General features: G+C 42.6%; 1 protein-coding gene across 9 annotated transcripts in view; it reads left to right on the top strand.

Annotated features, from left to right (window-relative positions):
* Window positions 1–13801, top strand: part of ELAVL4 (ELAV like RNA binding protein 4) — a 139147-nt gene extending 125346 nt beyond the window's left edge. For 7 of the 9 annotated variants that reach the window (XM_036446619.2, XM_036446621.2, XM_036446612.2 and 4 more), the window contains 4 exons: window positions 4331–4484; window positions 6214–6439; window positions 8402–8440; window positions 10759–13801. In XM_036446619.2, the coding sequence (XP_036302512.1) occupies window positions 4331–4484; window positions 6214–6439; window positions 8402–8440; window positions 10759–11128 (789 nt within the window). In that variant the 3' untranslated portion in view covers window positions 11129–13801. The remainder of the gene's footprint in view (window positions 1–4330; window positions 4485–6213; window positions 6440–8401; window positions 8441–10758) is intronic. The other 2 variants (XM_045584583.1, XM_036446624.2) reach the window with 1 other exon arrangement.
* The last annotated feature ends 4564 nt before the right edge of the window (window positions 13802–18365 follow it).

The following is an 18365-nucleotide window of genomic DNA, read 5'->3' on the forward strand; positions in this document are numbered from 1 at the left end:
ATGCTCTTCCTCCCACCCTGCCCAGGCAGCGCACAGATGAAGGTGCCTGTGAGTATTGCATGGGAAGGGGCAGCCCCAGCCCTGGTCCTGCTGCCCTGTCTGTGAGGAATGGTAATGCCTGCCTTGCCACCTTGGTGAGAATCGCTGAGAGCTGCCTTGTGAAGTCACCTGGAAAATGGAAAACGCTGTGAGGATGGGAAGCAGTGGAATCTGTAGGGATGTGCTAGGGCTAATTCATGGCTGTGGACTGGTCAAGGACGATCCAGACCCCACCAGGGTGACCGAGGACAGTGCCTCCATAGGAACTCACTGGCAATGTTCCAAATGTTTGCTTATGATAAAATTAAAAGATGTGTCCCAATTAGGATTGGAGTCCCAGGATGGCCCACAAACATCTGTATAACTCATCAATAATCATACTAAGTATCAACTAAATTCTAGGTATGTGCTAGATACATTCATATCATCTCAATGCTTTATAATAACCCATCAAAGGAGAATTGTCCTCCTTTATACCAGTAAAGAAACTGAGACTTATCAACATATAATTACTTGCCAAAGGTCAACTACTTGCCCACAGTCAGCTCATGCCATACTCTCACTCTTGGAGGGGTAGGGCTGCTGTGAGCCTGCAGGGATGGATAGGGATGGGAATTTGGAGGGACTGCAAATCTTCCCTCAAGATCATTTGTAAAGTCAGCCATTTACCTTCCCCTCCCTGTGGACCACTCTTCTCCCAAGAGAGAGGAGTAAGCTTCCTCCTTTCAGCTTTTTCCAAGCTCCAGAACAAGATCAGTGCTGGCCTAGAAATGCCAGTCTTGTCTTCAGAGATCATGGATGAATGAAGCAAGCTGGATTCCCATGGTCTTAGGCACAGGCTTCTGCAGTTCGCTGCCTCCAGCATTGAAGCCCCAGGCTCTAGGCTCAGTGGGGTTAACAAGCCAGCCATGCCTGATTCTGCAGGAGCTGAAAACTGGAGATCTTTAAAAATGTTTCACCCGAACAAAGGGCCGCCATCTGTAGACACTCAGTGAGGATTTAGTAAATGGATGAGGGGATTTGAAAAGTTTAAGATACTGGAAGGAGTGTTTTGGATATTGAATTGTGGGAAGATCATTTTTTCTGTCATTTTTATCCACTCCTATTTCTACATGTTTCCTGGACAGGGAACTAAGAGAACAATAGACTTAAGGTTCCAAATAGAGGAGAACAACTAAGCAGCAGGAACTGGCTTGGCAGAGGATAAGCAGGGTGCCACTTGCCTTTGAGATGTGCTGCTGCTCTGTGGCTAGGACCTGTCCTTGACTGAGAATCTCCCTGTCAGAACCATCTTCTGAGGAGATGATGCTGGTTGTGTCATTCGCTTCCCCGTGCCAGCTCCTTTTCCCAGCAGGTCTGTCCCAGCCTGCTTCCTCTGTACCCAGTTCTGGGTGCCCAGAGCTAATGGGAATCCATATATGTACCCTGTGGATATCAGGCAGGCCCTACACTAAGCCCTTGACCTTCATCTTCCTGTTGGTCCTCAAGTAGAGGAGTGATATCATCAGGCCACCATTCCCTGACCCTGACACTGTCACACCACCTGTTTCTCCATCAGTCTCACCTCAGCTCTGCCTCCTTCCTGGCCCTTTTAAACCTTTAAGAAAAGGGAGATTAGTCTTTCCCTTCTTTATGTTCCAGTTGCATCTATGCATCACCCTGGAGTAGTACACATTTGTAGCATTGCAGTGATTGGTCCATATGCATACTAGTCATTCTTCCATTTGACTCATTTATTGAGTACCTCCTGAGTTGCATCCATTGCACTCAGGGGTCCTTTAGGGCAAGAAACCATGCCTTGTTCCTGTATGTTGTATATCTCCTCAGAGTGGACCTTCAGGAAATGTTTGTTGGGAAGACCTTTAAATGATGTCTAGCCCTTCAACACTGTTTCAGTCCTTCCAACCACAGACACTGGAGAATGGGAAGCATATCTCTTACTTTTTAGCTTAGTTCTGCATACTTAACTCTCAGTGATTCCCCCTTAATTCTCAGAAAACCAAGCTACAATTAACCCCAAAGAGCCATTAATGCATCATTCAGTGTGGGCTGTGGTGTTCACTCAGTCTTTCTCTGGGTGTTGAGTACCCTGTGGGTATCAGGCTCTGTGCTGGGAACTAGAGCCACAGAGATGAATAAGAGACATGTTTACAACCATGGCTTCAAGGAAATCCCCAGACTAGATGGAGAGATGGTGAATCAAATTCAGGACAGGTTAAGTACTGTGGGGTGTGGCTCTTTGTGAGCCCTATTGGGAGATCAGGGAATGCTAATTAGAGGAGGTGGCATGTGAGCTGAGCCTGAAAGAGGAATAGGATTTGCAGCTAAGGAAGTAGGTGGGAAAATTTTTCCACTTGAGCAAATCCAAAGAGGGAGGAGGGTATGTTTTACGGAAACACAAAGGTCATCCAGATAATTTGTCAGTAATTGGCTGGGGTCAGACAAGAGTGCCTCTTATTACCACAGACATATCATGAAGTTTCTGTTTCTTTCTCCCTACTGCTCTCTCCTCATGCCTAAAGACAAGTTTTGCAAGGTTATAATCAGAGATACTTTGTCCCTTAAAAGAAAGCAGGGAAGAGCCCCATGTGGAGTGGCACCCTGGCCAGACAATCTCATAGGGTTCTTGGTTTTTCATCCTCCAACCCCCAAAAATGCACACACGGGACCCTCCATGTAAAGGTCTCTCTGCCTATCAGCCATGTCCTGAGGAGGAGCTTGGAAAAGCCAGCCATGAGCTTCTAGAAGGTGAAGACACTGCAGGTGAGCTGCTTTGCTCCATCAGCAAGATAAGTTAGTCCTTCATATCATTAACTGGTTAACATCTATTGTAGGAGTGGAACCCATAGAGGGTCCTGGCATCTCTGTCAGGGAAACAGAGAGAGTGCCATGGTGAGGGGTCTGCTCATGCCTCATTCCTCTTTGCTAGACCCTGTCTCAACACAAGGTCCACCTCGCTACTGGAGCTTTAGTTCTTAATGCCAGAAGTCCAGTTTAACCTGGATCAATTCTTTTGCACAAATGCACGCTCTCTCTCTCTCTCTCTCTCTCTCTCTCTCTCTCACACACTCACACACACACACACACACACACACACACACACACACACCTAGAGTCTTAGCAGGTCTTATAAATTGGTTATAGATGAAATAAAACTCCCAACTGAACAATGCTAAAGCAAATAGGTCCCTTCCTGTCCGACATTGTCAGATGTGCTCTGAAATGACTGTTTTCATCATCTATTCTGAGCCATAACCGCCCCAGAAATAGCTTCAGCAGGAAAGTGCTTTGTTAGACTAGCTGTAAATTATATTTCAAACGTCTGATGTTGTTTTCTTTAAAAAAAAATAAATAAATAAGTAAATGAAAGTCTAAAATTAATGACTGCTGGGGTTTGCTTTGCTTGTGTGTACTGCTACAGATTTGGCTTCTTGCAGATGGAATTTCAGATATGTTTACACTTCTGTGTTAGCTTTGGGGGGGAGCAGTTGAGAGATCTGGGAGGACAAATTTACAAAGTGGAACTTATTATAAGCATCGGTGAGGCTCGCGTCTCTCTCCTGCTGCCCTTGCCCTCCCCTCTCTCCACCTCGCCCTCATTTTTGTTTATTGTGGTTTCATCTGCTCCACCTCCAAGTTCAAAGACAACTGGTTCTTGCAGATGTTCTGACAAGGTCACATATCCAGTTTTGCAAGCAGATGTTCATTCAGCCCCATTTCACCAGCGCTTTGTCATTCAGCGAGAGCAGACCTTGTGGGAACAGATTGGAGTAGCACAAAGGATGGAACATAAAGAATCTCGCAGAGAACCTGATCGCGTTTATGTGCTCAAGAAGACGGGGATGGTGTGGGGAGGGTGCCAAGGAGAGAAATCCGCAGAGCAAAATTTTATGGGTGATTTTTTTTATTATTATTTATTCAAAGATTATTATGTGTTGGACACAGTAAATCATCTATACACCCACACCCAGGAGGTAAATCTCCAGAACTCTAAGCGTGGGTAGTTCTGCATTTAACAGCTGCCATACAGTAGCTATTTTACTCTGTATTTAGCGACCTTTATCTGCATTTGTTTTAAGTTATCGTCAACTCTCCTTTTGTTCATCTATTGCTATTCTCCTGGTTCTCGTTACTATTACAAAGGAAGCTAAAATCTGAGCTCCTGAATTATTTAAATGGACACCATGAGTTAGAAAGATAGATGAGGCATTCTCATCTTGGTGGTTGAGTTGGTTTTGCTACTCGGAAGGTGTTGCCTCTAATGGATTTAGCTCCTCTTGTTTTTACCTAGGTCTCCTATGCCCGCCCGAGCTCTGCCTCAATCAGGGATGCTAACCTCTACGTTAGCGGCCTTCCCAAAACCATGACCCAGAAGGAACTGGAGCAGCTTTTCTCGCAATATGGCCGTATCATCACCTCACGGATCCTGGTTGATCAAGTCACAGGTTAAGTGTTTCTTTTGTTTTGCTTTTCCTTGGGTCTCAGTGTCACTAGTCAGAGCCCTGTGATCCATAGGCACAGAGGGGTAATGGTTACGTAGGATAGTAGATATGGGTCATGAGTGGACAGATTTTTATTGTAAGAGAAAGACTTCTCAATCAACTCCCCACATTGAAAGTGGGCCATCTCAGGAGGCAGGAGCCCTCCATCGTGGGAATCGGTCCAGCAGCAGCTGATCTGCTTGGCAGAGCTGTGAGGATGATTCAGGCATTGGGTTGAGACTGGAATTATATGACCTTCAAAGTCTCTTTCAGCACTCAACCAGGTAACATTACACTTGTGTGTGTGAAAAGAACCAGGGAGCCAGGATTCGCTCTAGCCCCGATGTTAGCATTATAGTGTGAGAGGGAACTTCACACTGGCCCATTTCACGCAGGAGGAAACAGAGGATCTGACTTTAGTCCAGCTAGTCAGTAGCAGTGCAGAGATATGAATCCAGCACCCAGCACTGAGGAACTTGGTCCACACTAAAAAATGGCAACCACCACCTCTCAGTAAGAAATGCAAGGCACCCCCAGGTTTCATTTTTAATGGCAAAATGTTTTCACCTACTCCCAACTTGCTCTCAATTTAAAACATCCCCTAGAAGTAGTTCAGCATGTGCTTCTCCTTCAAGTCATGCAACAAACCTTCATTGAAGCTGCTGTGCCCCAAACACTGTGGGAGGGACACCAGGATCCAGAGACAAACACCGGGGTCCAGGGTGGAGGAGGCACAGTCCTTAGTGGACTCCCATGTGATGAGCACCGCTAGAGGCTGTTCAGTGCACTGTGAAAGCTCAGGAGAAGGCACGCTATGCCTGCTGGAAATTATTGGGAAGGCTCCATTGAGGATGCGAAGTTTGAATAGGGATTTCTAGGATGACTCACAGTTATCTGGCAGGCAGATAGGATGCATCCTGTACCATAGGCAAGGAGGGCGCAGTTCTAGGCATGAAGTCGAGGAAGAACTCCACCTGTCCTAGGAACATCTGGCAGCTCAGCAGGGCTAGGCCCAACAGGGATTTGGGGGCAGGATCATCAGGGATATTACATGCCACCGCAAGAAGACTGAACTTTATCTGTTTGCAACATGGAGCCATGGAAGGAAAGGTTTTTGTTGTTGTTGTTTGTTGTTGTTTTTTGGGGGGGGCTATTTGTTTGTTGTTCTGTGTTTGGAATGGGAAGCAGTGAGGAACAGAGACCATGCACAAGGTAAAAACTTGAAAAGGTACAAAAAAAGGTATAGAAGATGATATTAAAGGATGTAATGTGACCAGAGTTTGCTCTTCAAATGGATTACTTAGTTGCTAGGGGTGGAGGATCCACTGGAGGGTGAGAAATTGGACAGTGCGTAATCAGTCACAGCAACTAAGGGGAGATGCAGACTGAGCAGGGAGGTGTAGGAGGGCTGGAAGTGGCAGATATGAGAGGTGCCTGTGTTCTGTGGGTGGAAGTTACCTGTCCGAAGCCATTATGGCAGAAATGCAGGCAGATGCGTTTTGGTGGGTGTGATATTCAGGGAGCCAGGCTCAGCCCAGCCCCACCACTGGGCTGATGCCCCACAGAATGTCCTTGGGGCCCAGCCCATTTCTTCCTGGAGGGTTTGTGTGTTTGTGTGTGTGTGTGTGTGTGTGTGTGTGTTTACCACTTGGGTTTGTTCACTTTTTATTAAGGTTGTTTCTCTTTCCCCCAGGAGTGTCCAGAGGGGTGGGATTCATCCGCTTTGATAAAAGGATTGAGGCAGAAGAAGCCATCAAAGGGCTGAATGGCCAGAAGCCCAGCGGTGCTACAGAACCGATTACTGTGAAGTTTGCCAACAACCCCAGCCAGAAGTCCAGCCAGGCCCTGCTCTCCCAGCTCTACCAGTCCCCCAACCGGCGCTACCCCGGCCCACTTCACCACCAGGCCCAGAGGTTCAGGTAGGGGTGCCCACGTGCCCATTCACCTTGCTACCTGGGTACGGAGCTGGGTGAGGGCAAGGGAAACCCGGGGCCCTGAAAGATGGGGCAAGGATAAGAACCTCCACCCCCTGGAATCACTGTGCAGAAATCCCCTACCCACAGCCTCAGTTTTCACTCTCATCAAATGAGATGATTGGATCTTCCAATCCCCCTATCAGCTTACCACCATGACTTTGGCTAAACTGCAGATTCCTTGGCTTACAAACAAATTTCTGTATTTAACCAAATGAGGTTCAGGTTCAACAGGAGTTCATCACAGAGGTGACTGGATTTGGCAGCGTAGACTTAGGGATAAGGCAGTGGATTTAATAAAGTCAATGAAAAGAGCAGGTCAGGAGGCAGATCCTGGCCAGAGAGAGTGGGTTGGCCCCGTCCTCCTCTTTCTTCTGCAGGTAACTGCTGGGTGAGGTGCACAGGGACGGACGCTCCGTTTGTGTTCACTTTGCTCTGACTATTATGTCAGCAGCCTCTGGGGAAAAGAGGAAGATGTGTCCAAGCCTTATCAGTGTTTGCTGTAGGAGCCTCACCCCTGGGGAGCTCCCGGTGCAATGGGGCATTCCCTTTCTCCCGGGCATTTCGGAAAGGCAGTTTTCTCCACGCTGGAATGGCCTCCACTGTGCAAGTGATAAGAATATTCTTGACCTTCCCATAATAATTCTAAATAATTATTTTATTCCACCCATGTCCCAAGTTCCCTTTAATGAAAGGTTCTTCTCCTTTTCAAACATCACATGGAGAGAGCCCGCCCTTCCATCTGGCCACAATGAGAAGAAAAATCAGCCTTCGCAGTGTCCTCCCGTGCCCTTGAATGGGAAATGGTTAATGATTTCACAGAGTCCAAGTCATCTAATTTTTATTTTGTGCGAGAGCACATGCAGTGTTTATGTAAAAAGCCTTTCCAGCAGGCTTCTAATGGTGGAAACTATGGTTACTACTGCCCCATGGTGTGAATAGCTTGTCCCCAAAAGGTGCTGAGCATGAGAGATAATAGATTATAACAGAATAGCAGTGTAGTGGGAGGTAGTTTCCGGTTGCAAATAGTAAGCTGCTTTTTAAAAAATCTTAACCTCAAAATTCTTCCTACCCCATCCCCCAAAAGTGTGTAATAAGAAGATTTAGTTAATGTTGCTAGACAAGGAGAAAAGATCCGTGCTGATACTCATTGTGTGTGTACATGAATTGTTAACATGAGACCTTTATTCACAAGTTTCATTATAATAAAATGTGAACAATCTAAGAAGCCGCCTCTTTTTAACAATTTCACACACAATGTAAAATAAAGTACACCGCAAATGTTCTGAAAGGTGGGGGGATGGGATTAATTCATGGCCTTGAAAGAAAGGGAGATTCATTAGACACTTGCTTTAAACTCCAGCATTGACCTGCACATGAATTACCGTATTTTTCGGACCATAAGACGCTCCGGACCATAAGACGCACCAGTTTTTAGAGAAGGGAAATGAAGAAAAAAAGATTCTGGAACAAATAGTGTCCTACAATATTTTATGTGCATTAAAACCCAACATCACAGTCATAAACACATGTAATCAACCCTGTAAAGTAAACAGCAGCATTTAGAACCATTTTAGAGCCGGGCAAGCACACAGAGACCACACAGAACCGGGCAAGTAAAAAAACTTTTTTTTTAAAGTATATGTGTAGGCTATATTTGGACCATAAGACGCAGGGACTTTTTCCCCCCACTTCTGGGGGGGAAAAAAGTGCGTCTTATGGTCCGAAAAATACGGTACTTGAAATGGAGGCAGGAAAGCGGGGAACCACTGGTGGATAGGCTCCTGAGCACTGGGGCAAGTGGTTGAGCTTTTCTTCTTAGAAAATGGAGCATTCTTATTAATAGTTCCATTGAGCGATCTTGCCATCTGTGAGGCATTAACCCAGAGACCCTCCTTCTCTTTGCAGGCTGGACAATTTGCTTAATATGGCCTATGGCGTAAAGAGGTAATTAAAACTCCACAGATTGCCAGATGTCCGTGTTGGCACAGACTGGGGCTAGAATTTTTTTTTTTTTTTAATTCACTAACTTTACTTTTTTTTTTTTTTTTTTTTTTTAATTCTTCCTCTTTTCTTCCACCAGCATGTCCAATTCTTCATTTTCATTTCGGACTTCGGTTGGTTTGTTTCTTTTAGGGCACACGATGTGTATTTTTGTGTTTCACTTTTTCTTTGATTTGCAGGCGGGCTCTTGCTAAGGTTCAGGTGCCACAGCTCCCGAGCCCTTGATAGTTGGGTCCTCCCGGGCGGCTTCCCTCAGGGGAAAGGCTCCAACTCTGCCAGCTGATTTTGCAAACTTGCAGAGCAAACTGTTTTGCATTAGCAATGCCAAGATTCCGTTAAGAGGGCAAATTCCAGCAAATCAGAATTAGAACGTTTTGTTAATCATGGCTGACAATCTTATGATTGTCAGTGGAAAAGTTAGATTTTGGACTTCCAGCCCCTGGCCAAAGCATGCATAAATGCATGGACGACCTTCCACCTCCTGCCCCCACGCCTTCCCTCGTTGTATCTGTGTGCACCTAAGCCAGGGTTTTGTGTGTGTTTTTTGTTACAGGTTTTAACAGTTATTATCATTCCTCCCGTGATTATATATGTATGTGTGTTTTAAATTTGCTGTTTTGTTCACTTAAAGCCTGTTTGTGAGGTCGGGGGGCTGAAATAGAGTGGAAGCTTTTGGGGATCTCTTGAATGCCGTCACATGAGTGCTCCAGACCTAGTCTGAAAGCTGAATCTCAGGAAGTCGAGTGCATTGTGTCACTGTGTCCATGATATTCCCAAATGTGCCTTTGATAAGCCCTACTGAGCTGCGAGGGACATAGCATCTTCATCATCCTGCTCAGTAGAGCTGCACACTGTAATTCCCCTTCCTACAGTCAAGGGAAGGAGATGTGTCTTTAATAGTCTGCATCACACCCCCTGCACAAGGCAGTTCTTTCCCTGGGCCATGCATTGTAAGCATCCCAACCATGGGGACAGGTACACAGTGCAAGCTGTTAACTGACAGCAGACTCCGCTATCCGGGCTCTGCTCTCTCTCATCTCAGTCCTGGTACCAGGGGGAGGATGATCTCCAGGTGCCTAGCACACTGCTTGTCTGTTCCCACGCGTTTTACATTTTCCTCAGCTTTTTGTCCCTGACTTTTGCTCCCCTCTAGCAGACAACATGATGAGAGAGAGATGCCTATACATAAATGGGGCCAGGGAAGACACAGCGGCAGCATGCATGGCTGCCGCCTCATCCAGGTCCCCATCCACGGTAAACATCACTGGTTGATAAGAGCATTCATTCTCTTGTCCTGTTAACCTGAATTTGGACCCAGAATTCTTTCTACCAAAGAGCTCTAGGCAGCCATAACCAACTAGAGTTGAAACTTCCTTGCTGACCCTGACTTTGGCCTTAACATAAACACTTAACTGTTCTCTACCTATGAACTTGAGCGAGGTCAGTTCATTCGGTTGAAGGAGAAAAGGTGAAGACAGTCTTCAGAAATAATGCAAATAACGCTTAGACATGGATTTGCCCTTCTAAGAATCTATACGATGATACTTTTGGTTTTGTCTTGTTATTTGTTTTTAAGCAAGAGGGAAGACTTACTTAGTGATTAAAAGCAAATAATATCTATTCAGCTGTTATGTTTAGTATACCCTTCCAGATAAAAACAACCAAATAAAAAGCAAGACACTAATCAGTATATTATATAGGGTCAAAATCCCTATAAAAGTTTTGTATAAAACAAGGGACTGCAAAGATGGTAGACTTGAGCACTTCCAGAGCCATCCTCTAATCTACCTTAAATATTAAATAAAATTTCCCAAGACTTCCACCAATGTTATTCACTTATTCAATCAATAAACATTTATTGAGTTTCTACATGTCACTATGTCTGTGAGATTCCTATATGTGCTTCACTGAATAAATAAGTGGAGCAGCAGAATGAATGAACTCAAGCCCCTTCCCCAAGAACTCACTGTCTCCTGTCGGGGAGGATATGGGTCAGAGTGGGATACCCTATGAACATATTCTTTGCTAGAACTGTGGTAGAGCCTTGCTATGAGAGTTCCTTGTGGTTTTTAGGAACTTTCCTAGGCCTTTCTCTTGGCATATATGTGCCTCAGCCAATCTAGCCATTCCCATCAGAGGAAATTCCACAGACTTGAGTTTTTGAATTTTGGTTTTGAAACCCTAAAGACTCTCCTGCAAACACTCACTCAGCCCTTTGCCCTGTGTCTGTGTCTGTGCATCTCTGTGTTATCCTTGGTCAGACTGATGTCTGGACCAGTCCCCCCTTCTGCTTGTCCCCCCAGGTTCTCCCCAATCACCATTGATGGGATGACAAGTCTTGTGGGAATGAACATCCCTGGTCACACAGGAACAGGCTGGTGCATCTTTGTCTACAACCTCTCCCCTGATTCCGATGAGAGCGTCCTCTGGCAGCTCTTTGGCCCCTTTGGCGCAGTGAACAACGTCAAGGTCATCCGCGACTTCAATACCAACAAGTGCAAGGGATTCGGCTTTGTCACCATGACCAACTATGACGAGGCCGCAATGGCCATCGCCAGCCTCAACGGGTACCGCCTGGGAGACCGAGTCTTGCAAGTTTCCTTTAAAACCAACAAAGCCCACAAGTCCTGAATTTCCCATCCTTAATTATTAAAAAATATAAATATATATATATATAAGTATATACGAACAAAACACATGTGCGCGCACACACACACACACATGCATACACACACACACACACACATGTACGCACGCACACACAAACACAAGAGAGAGAAACAAACATTTCAAGGCTTATATTCAACCATGGACTTTATAAGCCAGTGTTGCCTAAGTATTAAAACATTGGATTATCCTGAGGTGTACCAGGAAAGGATTTTATAACGCTTAGAAAAAAAAATACAAAAAAAAAAATACCTTTGATGCATTGAATGTTCTTTCATAGCTGTCGTTGTTGAATATACTATACATAGATAGCGATGTGCAGGGATTTTTACCCAGCCAGCTAACTTTACTACCTTCCTTGAAGGTGGGTCTTTTTAAGATGACCATTCGCTCATTTGAAGAAGAAAAATAAAAAACAAAAAAAATAATAAAAATAAAACAATTTTTACAAAGCAATGGGATTCAAAGAAGGGAAAAAAAAAAAGATTTTTCTTTTTCGTCAAAATGTTGATCCATTCAGATTGGTAAAAAACAAAACAAAAAAAAATACCCACACAAATTAAAGAGGAATAATAAAAATTGCAAAAATGAAAAAAAAACTTTTGCAAATTTTTTTATTTTTCCTTTTTTCTTTTCTATCATGTGAACTAAAACAGTCTTCTGTTAGGGGATGGGGGCCAGGGGGATACCTGATGACATTAACAATTTAATAACATTAACATTGTTGCCAAAGAGGTGGTCTCTTTGCTGAAAATGGGTTTCAAGAAAAATCTATTTTTATAAAATATAAAGAATTTTTACAAGAGAATCTGGATTTGAGAAAAAATATTTTGACTGGCTAATTTAGGGGAAATTGACAACTTTGTCACGTTCATACTGCACTGGTAACTTTTTAGAGATCAAGATGTGTGTTTTAAACTGGATTCGTAGACTGTTTTTTGAAGGATGGGCTATAAACAGATGATCTTCATATCTTTTCATAGCATGTAATAATAATTAAAGAATTATTAATTACTAGGGGAAAGGAGTGTTCGTTCTACCCAGGGTACCACAGTCCCCCACAGTCAAAACCCAAAAGCAAGGAGATGAGTTGAAAGACAGTTTTTCTTTAAGTCATCAGTATGGGAAGTCAGCAGAATAAAAAATTTAAAAGATTACTTTTCCTTTTGATCTAAAACTTTCTTAGTTTGAGCAGTAGGTGCTACGAAATTATTTACATATCTTAGTATCATAGTTCAATGTAATGTGTTTAGGAAAGGAAAACAAAAGATACATTTGCTTTCAATTCATTAAGGAATTTTCAAATTCACTTTGTAGCCCGTGCTGATAGAACTGGGCTGTGTTGGTACATTTGAGACACTGTTTATGTTGCTTGAAACACTTATTTATTTAATCGCTGATGTGATGATGCCTATGGCCGAGATCAAATATAGCTAGATTGGCTAGACTACTTATTTGTTTACTTAAACTATGGGAAGAAGCATATTATTGTGTCATTCTGTTGTGTGTGTATGTGTATATACGATATAAATATATATATAAAGTTATTTTTCTTTGGGTTAATTTATTATAAGTTGTAACACTTGGCTAGTTTTGTTTGTAATGTCTTAAGATGTTTTCTTATGCTATTTAAGTGACAGTTAAAGAGGTATCAAGGTAACTTGTGTAGAACTATTGTTTGGTATATTGTCATGTTTGTTGTGAATATTTTTTCTTACTGCACAGTAGAAAAATAAGAAAACAACTGGGTCTTTCTTTTAATGTAATTCAGATTTGGGGGAAACAAAACAGAGCTAAGGGAACAAAATGACTGAGGGAGCATTCTCCCACGTCCAGTGCACTGATCATTTTAGTACGTTTGTGCTTTGTACGGTTCTATATTTAAAACAAAAACAAAACAAAAACAAAAAAAATACAAGGGTTTATGCTCTTCCCTGGGTAATAGAAACAGTTACTCGCTATGCATAATCTAGTTGATAGTTAAATTTGCTATTGCTTTTCTTGTCTTGTTATATAAAACCTTTTCAATACAAGTTTAGTCTTAATGGTAATAAAATGTTATGGTTATTTATAACTTGTGCTTATTTCGTGCGTTTTTTTCCCATGCTGAACCCACTAAGTGCATGCAGACAGACTGCTGTTTTCACACTGAAGAGGCGAACTTTGTAGTAGTCGTGGTAGTGTAGAGAGTACCGAAAACCAAGGCTGCATCGTAGACTCCTCTTTTACATCTTTTTTCTTTTTCCTGTTTTTGATTTTGAAAAAAAAAAAAAAAAAAAAGCAGATTTCAGTTCAGAGAACACTCATTCGACATTCAGGGAAACCTTTTTACATCATCTGCTATGAATGAACGCAGTTTGCTGGCAAAGTTTTGATGCATTTGCTAAGTAAGCATAGTGGGAAAGGCATGTCAAAACCTCTCCTCTATAATGTGTTCACACTAGTGGCGGGGGGAAGAAATCTGAGGACCAGGCAGTTGTATGCTTTAGTTATAATGAATGGCTTCATGTTAATCTTGCTAGTTCAGACGATTTCTGATGGGAAGTATTGTAACTGGTTCTTTTTCCATAATCCTGTTGTGTTTGAATTATTTGTACTTTATCTGTCCAGACAATAAATGAAAGTGTGTAGAATGGATCTGAGCTTCCCAGATTTTTAAATGTGTTCATTCAAACCTTTTTTTTCCCTGTAGCATCTTCAGCTTTCCCCAAGTATTTTTGTCATTAAACAAAAAGGGTAGAGTAAAACTCTGTTTCACTAAGTTGCAAAAGTCAACTCAGTATTCAAAAGTCATTGCCCTAGTTCCGTGGCACTAAAAGTATGATCTTTAAGTGGCAGTATCCGCAGCGTCTGGGAGTTGTTAAAATGCAGACTCTTGGGCCAAATGTGAATCTATATTTAACCGGAATCCCAGGTGAATCGCCGATACTTTGCAGTGTGAGGAACACGGCCTTGGTTATTATAATAAGAAGCTGGCACATTGGCCATTATGTTTGGCATTATGCTACGTTCGTTCGTGCCTGTTCCTCATTTATAAGCATACTTGTGTCTTGTTCAGATGAAAGGGAGTCACCATTTGCAGATCACTGATTATTATGGGCTGTGTGGTGGCCTCTGCATTCTCTCACTTTCTCCTCCAGCGATCTGGGAGGAGATAGCACTGCCCTCATTTCACAGGCGGTAATACTGAGGCTCAGTTTCCCGCTGGGGTCTGTCTGAATCCAATGGATTCTCCCACACAGCACCTCGGGCATGAGAGGCAGAGCTTGAGTGTAATTAAGGGAACGCACCATTTGTACTCAGAGTGACAACTAAACAAGAAAGGTCACTTTTTTATTCTCGCATTCAATTTTGCTTAGAAACAGCATATATTTTACTTTCTTACCTTTGAATAGAAACCCTGACCAAGGACTTATTCAGACAGTGAATAAAGAACATGATTGAAACTCAACCTAGGGAGGAAGAGCTGCCTAAGGTATCATGAAGTCATGTTGAAATATGCCTTGAACTTTACAGATGAGCTTTTTAGTGGTTTCCTGATACAATCACTCACTGAGGATCTACTGTCTGTCTTTCACTTTCATTTTCTCACTAATTGAAAATTCATAATCCCCGTAAAACATCACCATCCATAAACTGACACTTGAAGCAGAAATACCCGCAATGAAGCAGATGAAGGAATAGTCAGGTTCTTTTCCCTTTCTCATTAGCCCCTTTATTATTATTATATTAAATTACCTCAATGGTTGGGATAATTAATTTCAGGGCAAAGAATGGTACTTAATTAGCCAAGCTAAATATTAAAACTCCATCAACCTGAACTTCATAGTCGAACTTAAAAGTTTTTATTTTAGTTTTACCTTAAAGGCCTTATGTTTCTTTTCTGAAGAAAACTGAGCATTCAAACTAATGATTGAGCACAGGAACAACAGAGCTTCACAAACATGTGTGGTATCTAAAAATATTGAGGGCACTTGAGTGGATATACTACTTCAGAATATTGAAAGTTGGTGGAATCATAACCAGTTCCATACAATTAATTCCCCAGCCTCTAACAGATCTATTCTGAAAGTTACACAAAAAACTGTGAGTATGTAAGTAGGTCTTTAAAATATCTATAGAAGGACATTCTGCTTATACTCTCTTGGCAACACTTCCCAACACCAGCACAACGTGTTTGCCTACCAGCTAATGAAACATTCATCTTGCTGTGAGTGTAAGCCTGTTACCTTCAATCTCCAAGCAAATATTATATGTTTGTTGGAAAGGTCTAACAAATCACAAGAATGCAGGGATTATTAAATTTCTTTTAGGTCCTCAGTACATTATATTGTGCAGGGATGAAAAATTGCATGCCAGAGAAGGCAGAAGGCATTTAGTTAGTGTTATTTCTGTCAAAAAGATAGGCAGGGAAGATCATCAAAAGCACGTGATTGCATCTGTAACCATCCCACATCATCAATGTCAGCATCAGAACTGCTCACATAGGTCACTAAGGATCAAACACTGACCGGGTGATGTGTACAGCCAGAAATTTTCACTAATTCAGGTCCTGTTCGTTTTCTTAAAACATATTTTTATTGATTTCAACAAGGAAGAGAGAGGGGAAAAAAACACCGATGATGAGATAGAATCATTGATTGGCTGCTTCCTGCACACCCCACACTGGGGATTGAGCCTGCAACCCAGGCATGTGCCCTGACTGGGAATGAATCTTTGATCTCCTTGTTCATAGGTCAACGCTCAACCAATGCTGGCTGGGCTAGGTCCTGTTTACATTTCTTTAATCAACATCAATCCTTATTTGTTTGCATGTAAATAAAACATTTAAATGCCAAAGAACATTTGTGGTTTAAAAGTACATTTGTGAATTTAAAAGTACAATTGAAACTCACAAAGTCTTGTGAGGCCTCTACTCAGGGTCTGGCTAACCTTGTCAAAATTCAGCATTTAATCGTCTTTGCCATAGGGGACTCAGGAAACTTCCTGTTCTCGTTGTTGTTTGGCCTTCCTCTCTGTAGATACTGCACTCGCGTTCCTTAACACACTCACATACACACACACTGAGGCAAGCATTTGTACAATTAAATAGGAGATGGGGTTCTTGCTTTCATCTGCAAATTTGAAAATCAAACCTGGCCAGACAGTATTAATGGCAGGAGTGTGTTTTCCGAACAGAAAAGTCATTAAAATCTTAACGTGAGGCCATTCTGCCTGGATCCGTTCCACAGAACACAGCTATATAATATCTTTACACCCTTCACTGCCTTTGTTCTACCTGGGAAAGAGAATCATAAAAGGAAATTACGTTTTATTTCTAGGAGCTAAAATCAAGTTTTAATATTGTCCAAAAATGACACACACCGCTCCTTTATCTTATTAGTTTTTTGGCATATTGGGTAATAAGATAATTTCTCATGGTGCAGTATTTATGTAAGAATCATATTTCTCTCTGTGCAGATCACTTACAGAAGTGTCTGTTAACAGGAGAGAATGATGCATAATCGGCACTTAAGATTAAAATAGACCTGAGAACATAAAAGTGTTCCTTCAATTAAAGGAATAGCATCTCTCCAGTCTCATCTTTTTTTGTTTCTGCAGCAGAATGAAAAGTGGCTTAAAATCACCCAACCCCAGGTTAGTTCGCAGAAGGCTTTCCTAGGCAAGTCTAGCTTAATCTAGTCGTGGTTCAGACGCAAAGTGGACTCACATACCATTCCAGGATGCCATGTAATTATCTTAAATGATTTCCAGCAAAGTTTTTGAGGTTTAAGAAATTGTTTCTAGTAAGGGCACTCGTGTTTATTAAGTCTCTCAGATAAGCTAGGCACTATACATGCATTTGGTCCTGCCAGCTCCTTGAGGGGTTGCGTCCTTTCATTGAGCAAAAAGACACTCAGATTCAGTATCTTGCGCAAGTGAGTAGGCAGTGAAAACAGTATTCAAGCCCCCCAGTTATACCACCCTGGCTATGAGCCAATCTGTCATCCTAAGAGCAAAACAGTTACCAGGCAGTCCTCCCCGCAATTAAAGGTGCAGGTGAGTCCCCTTTGTCGGGAACAAGGGAAATTACAAGAATGCAATGTGTCTGGGGCTAACCCCTCCCCAAATCTTTACTGGAAAAACAGATCCAAGGGATTTGTTTATAGGCAAATTGACAAAGAAAAACTAAAAGTTATAGTTTTAAACACTGTTGTTCATCAGTGTTTGAAAATGAAATTATTTGTTGACAGATCCATTGAAACCACCAAAAGTCAGCAAGATGGGAAGGAGTTAAGGACAGGACTGGAAGTCGAGAAGATTTCAAAGCCAACTTGGTGCCCTTGGCACTGCCCTCTGGGTCTCCCTAAGAGGTGAGGCCTGGGTGAATCAGGAGCACCTTGGTTTGCACTCCTCTCACTGTGTGGGCCTTGAGTCCTCAGAACAATCCTGAGAGACACATAATATAATCTCCATTTCACATCTGACAAAAACAGGCTCGGAGACGTTAAGTATCTTGCCCACGGTTGTACAGCATTGTAGCAGCATTGGAACGTACTCCCATATCATCTGGCTCTAAACCAATATCTGTCTACTGCACCACACCATGACCTTTCAATGTGATACCACCATTTGTTGGACCCACCTACCTGTGAGGTAGGCAGGGTGTGGGAGGGGGAACCAGCCTAAGTTTTGTCTACCCAAGAATCCCCTCTCTGAACATCTGCCATATGCCAGGCACTGAGCAAGGAACCCAACAATGAATAAACACAGCCTTTTTTTACTTCCACCTATTTTCTGCATGCACTGTGCAGTGGGTTGTGATAGAAAACAAAACAAAACAAAACAAAAAATAGGAGTATAAATTTAGAGTTTTGTTACAAAGATGAAACTTATGCAACAATTATCTATCCACACCAGATAATTTCTGTGCTAGAGGAGAATTACGGGAAATGTTGAAACTCTATGGGGAGTTGGAGGAATATCTGGGCCCAGAAAGGAAAGGCAGTGGCCTGGTGGGAAAAGAATGAGCTTTGGATAAATCTTTTCTTGTGTCTGAGATGCCTCACCAAAGAAGGACGGATCAGTGATGAAAATACATCAAGCTCCTAGCACTGGATGAAGAGTAGTAGGAATTAATCAGTAGCCCAAAAGAGTTCCCAGAGGTAATGAGCTTGGGTGGGGCCCTCAGCACAAGGGAGTGGGTTTCTCTGGATGCAAA

This window comes from Pipistrellus kuhlii, unplaced genomic scaffold (assembly GCF_014108245.1).
Source record: "Pipistrellus kuhlii isolate mPipKuh1 unplaced genomic scaffold, mPipKuh1.p scaffold_m20_p_2, whole genome shotgun sequence".
NCBI classification, from domain to species: domain Eukaryota; kingdom Metazoa; phylum Chordata; class Mammalia; order Chiroptera; family Vespertilionidae; genus Pipistrellus; species Pipistrellus kuhlii.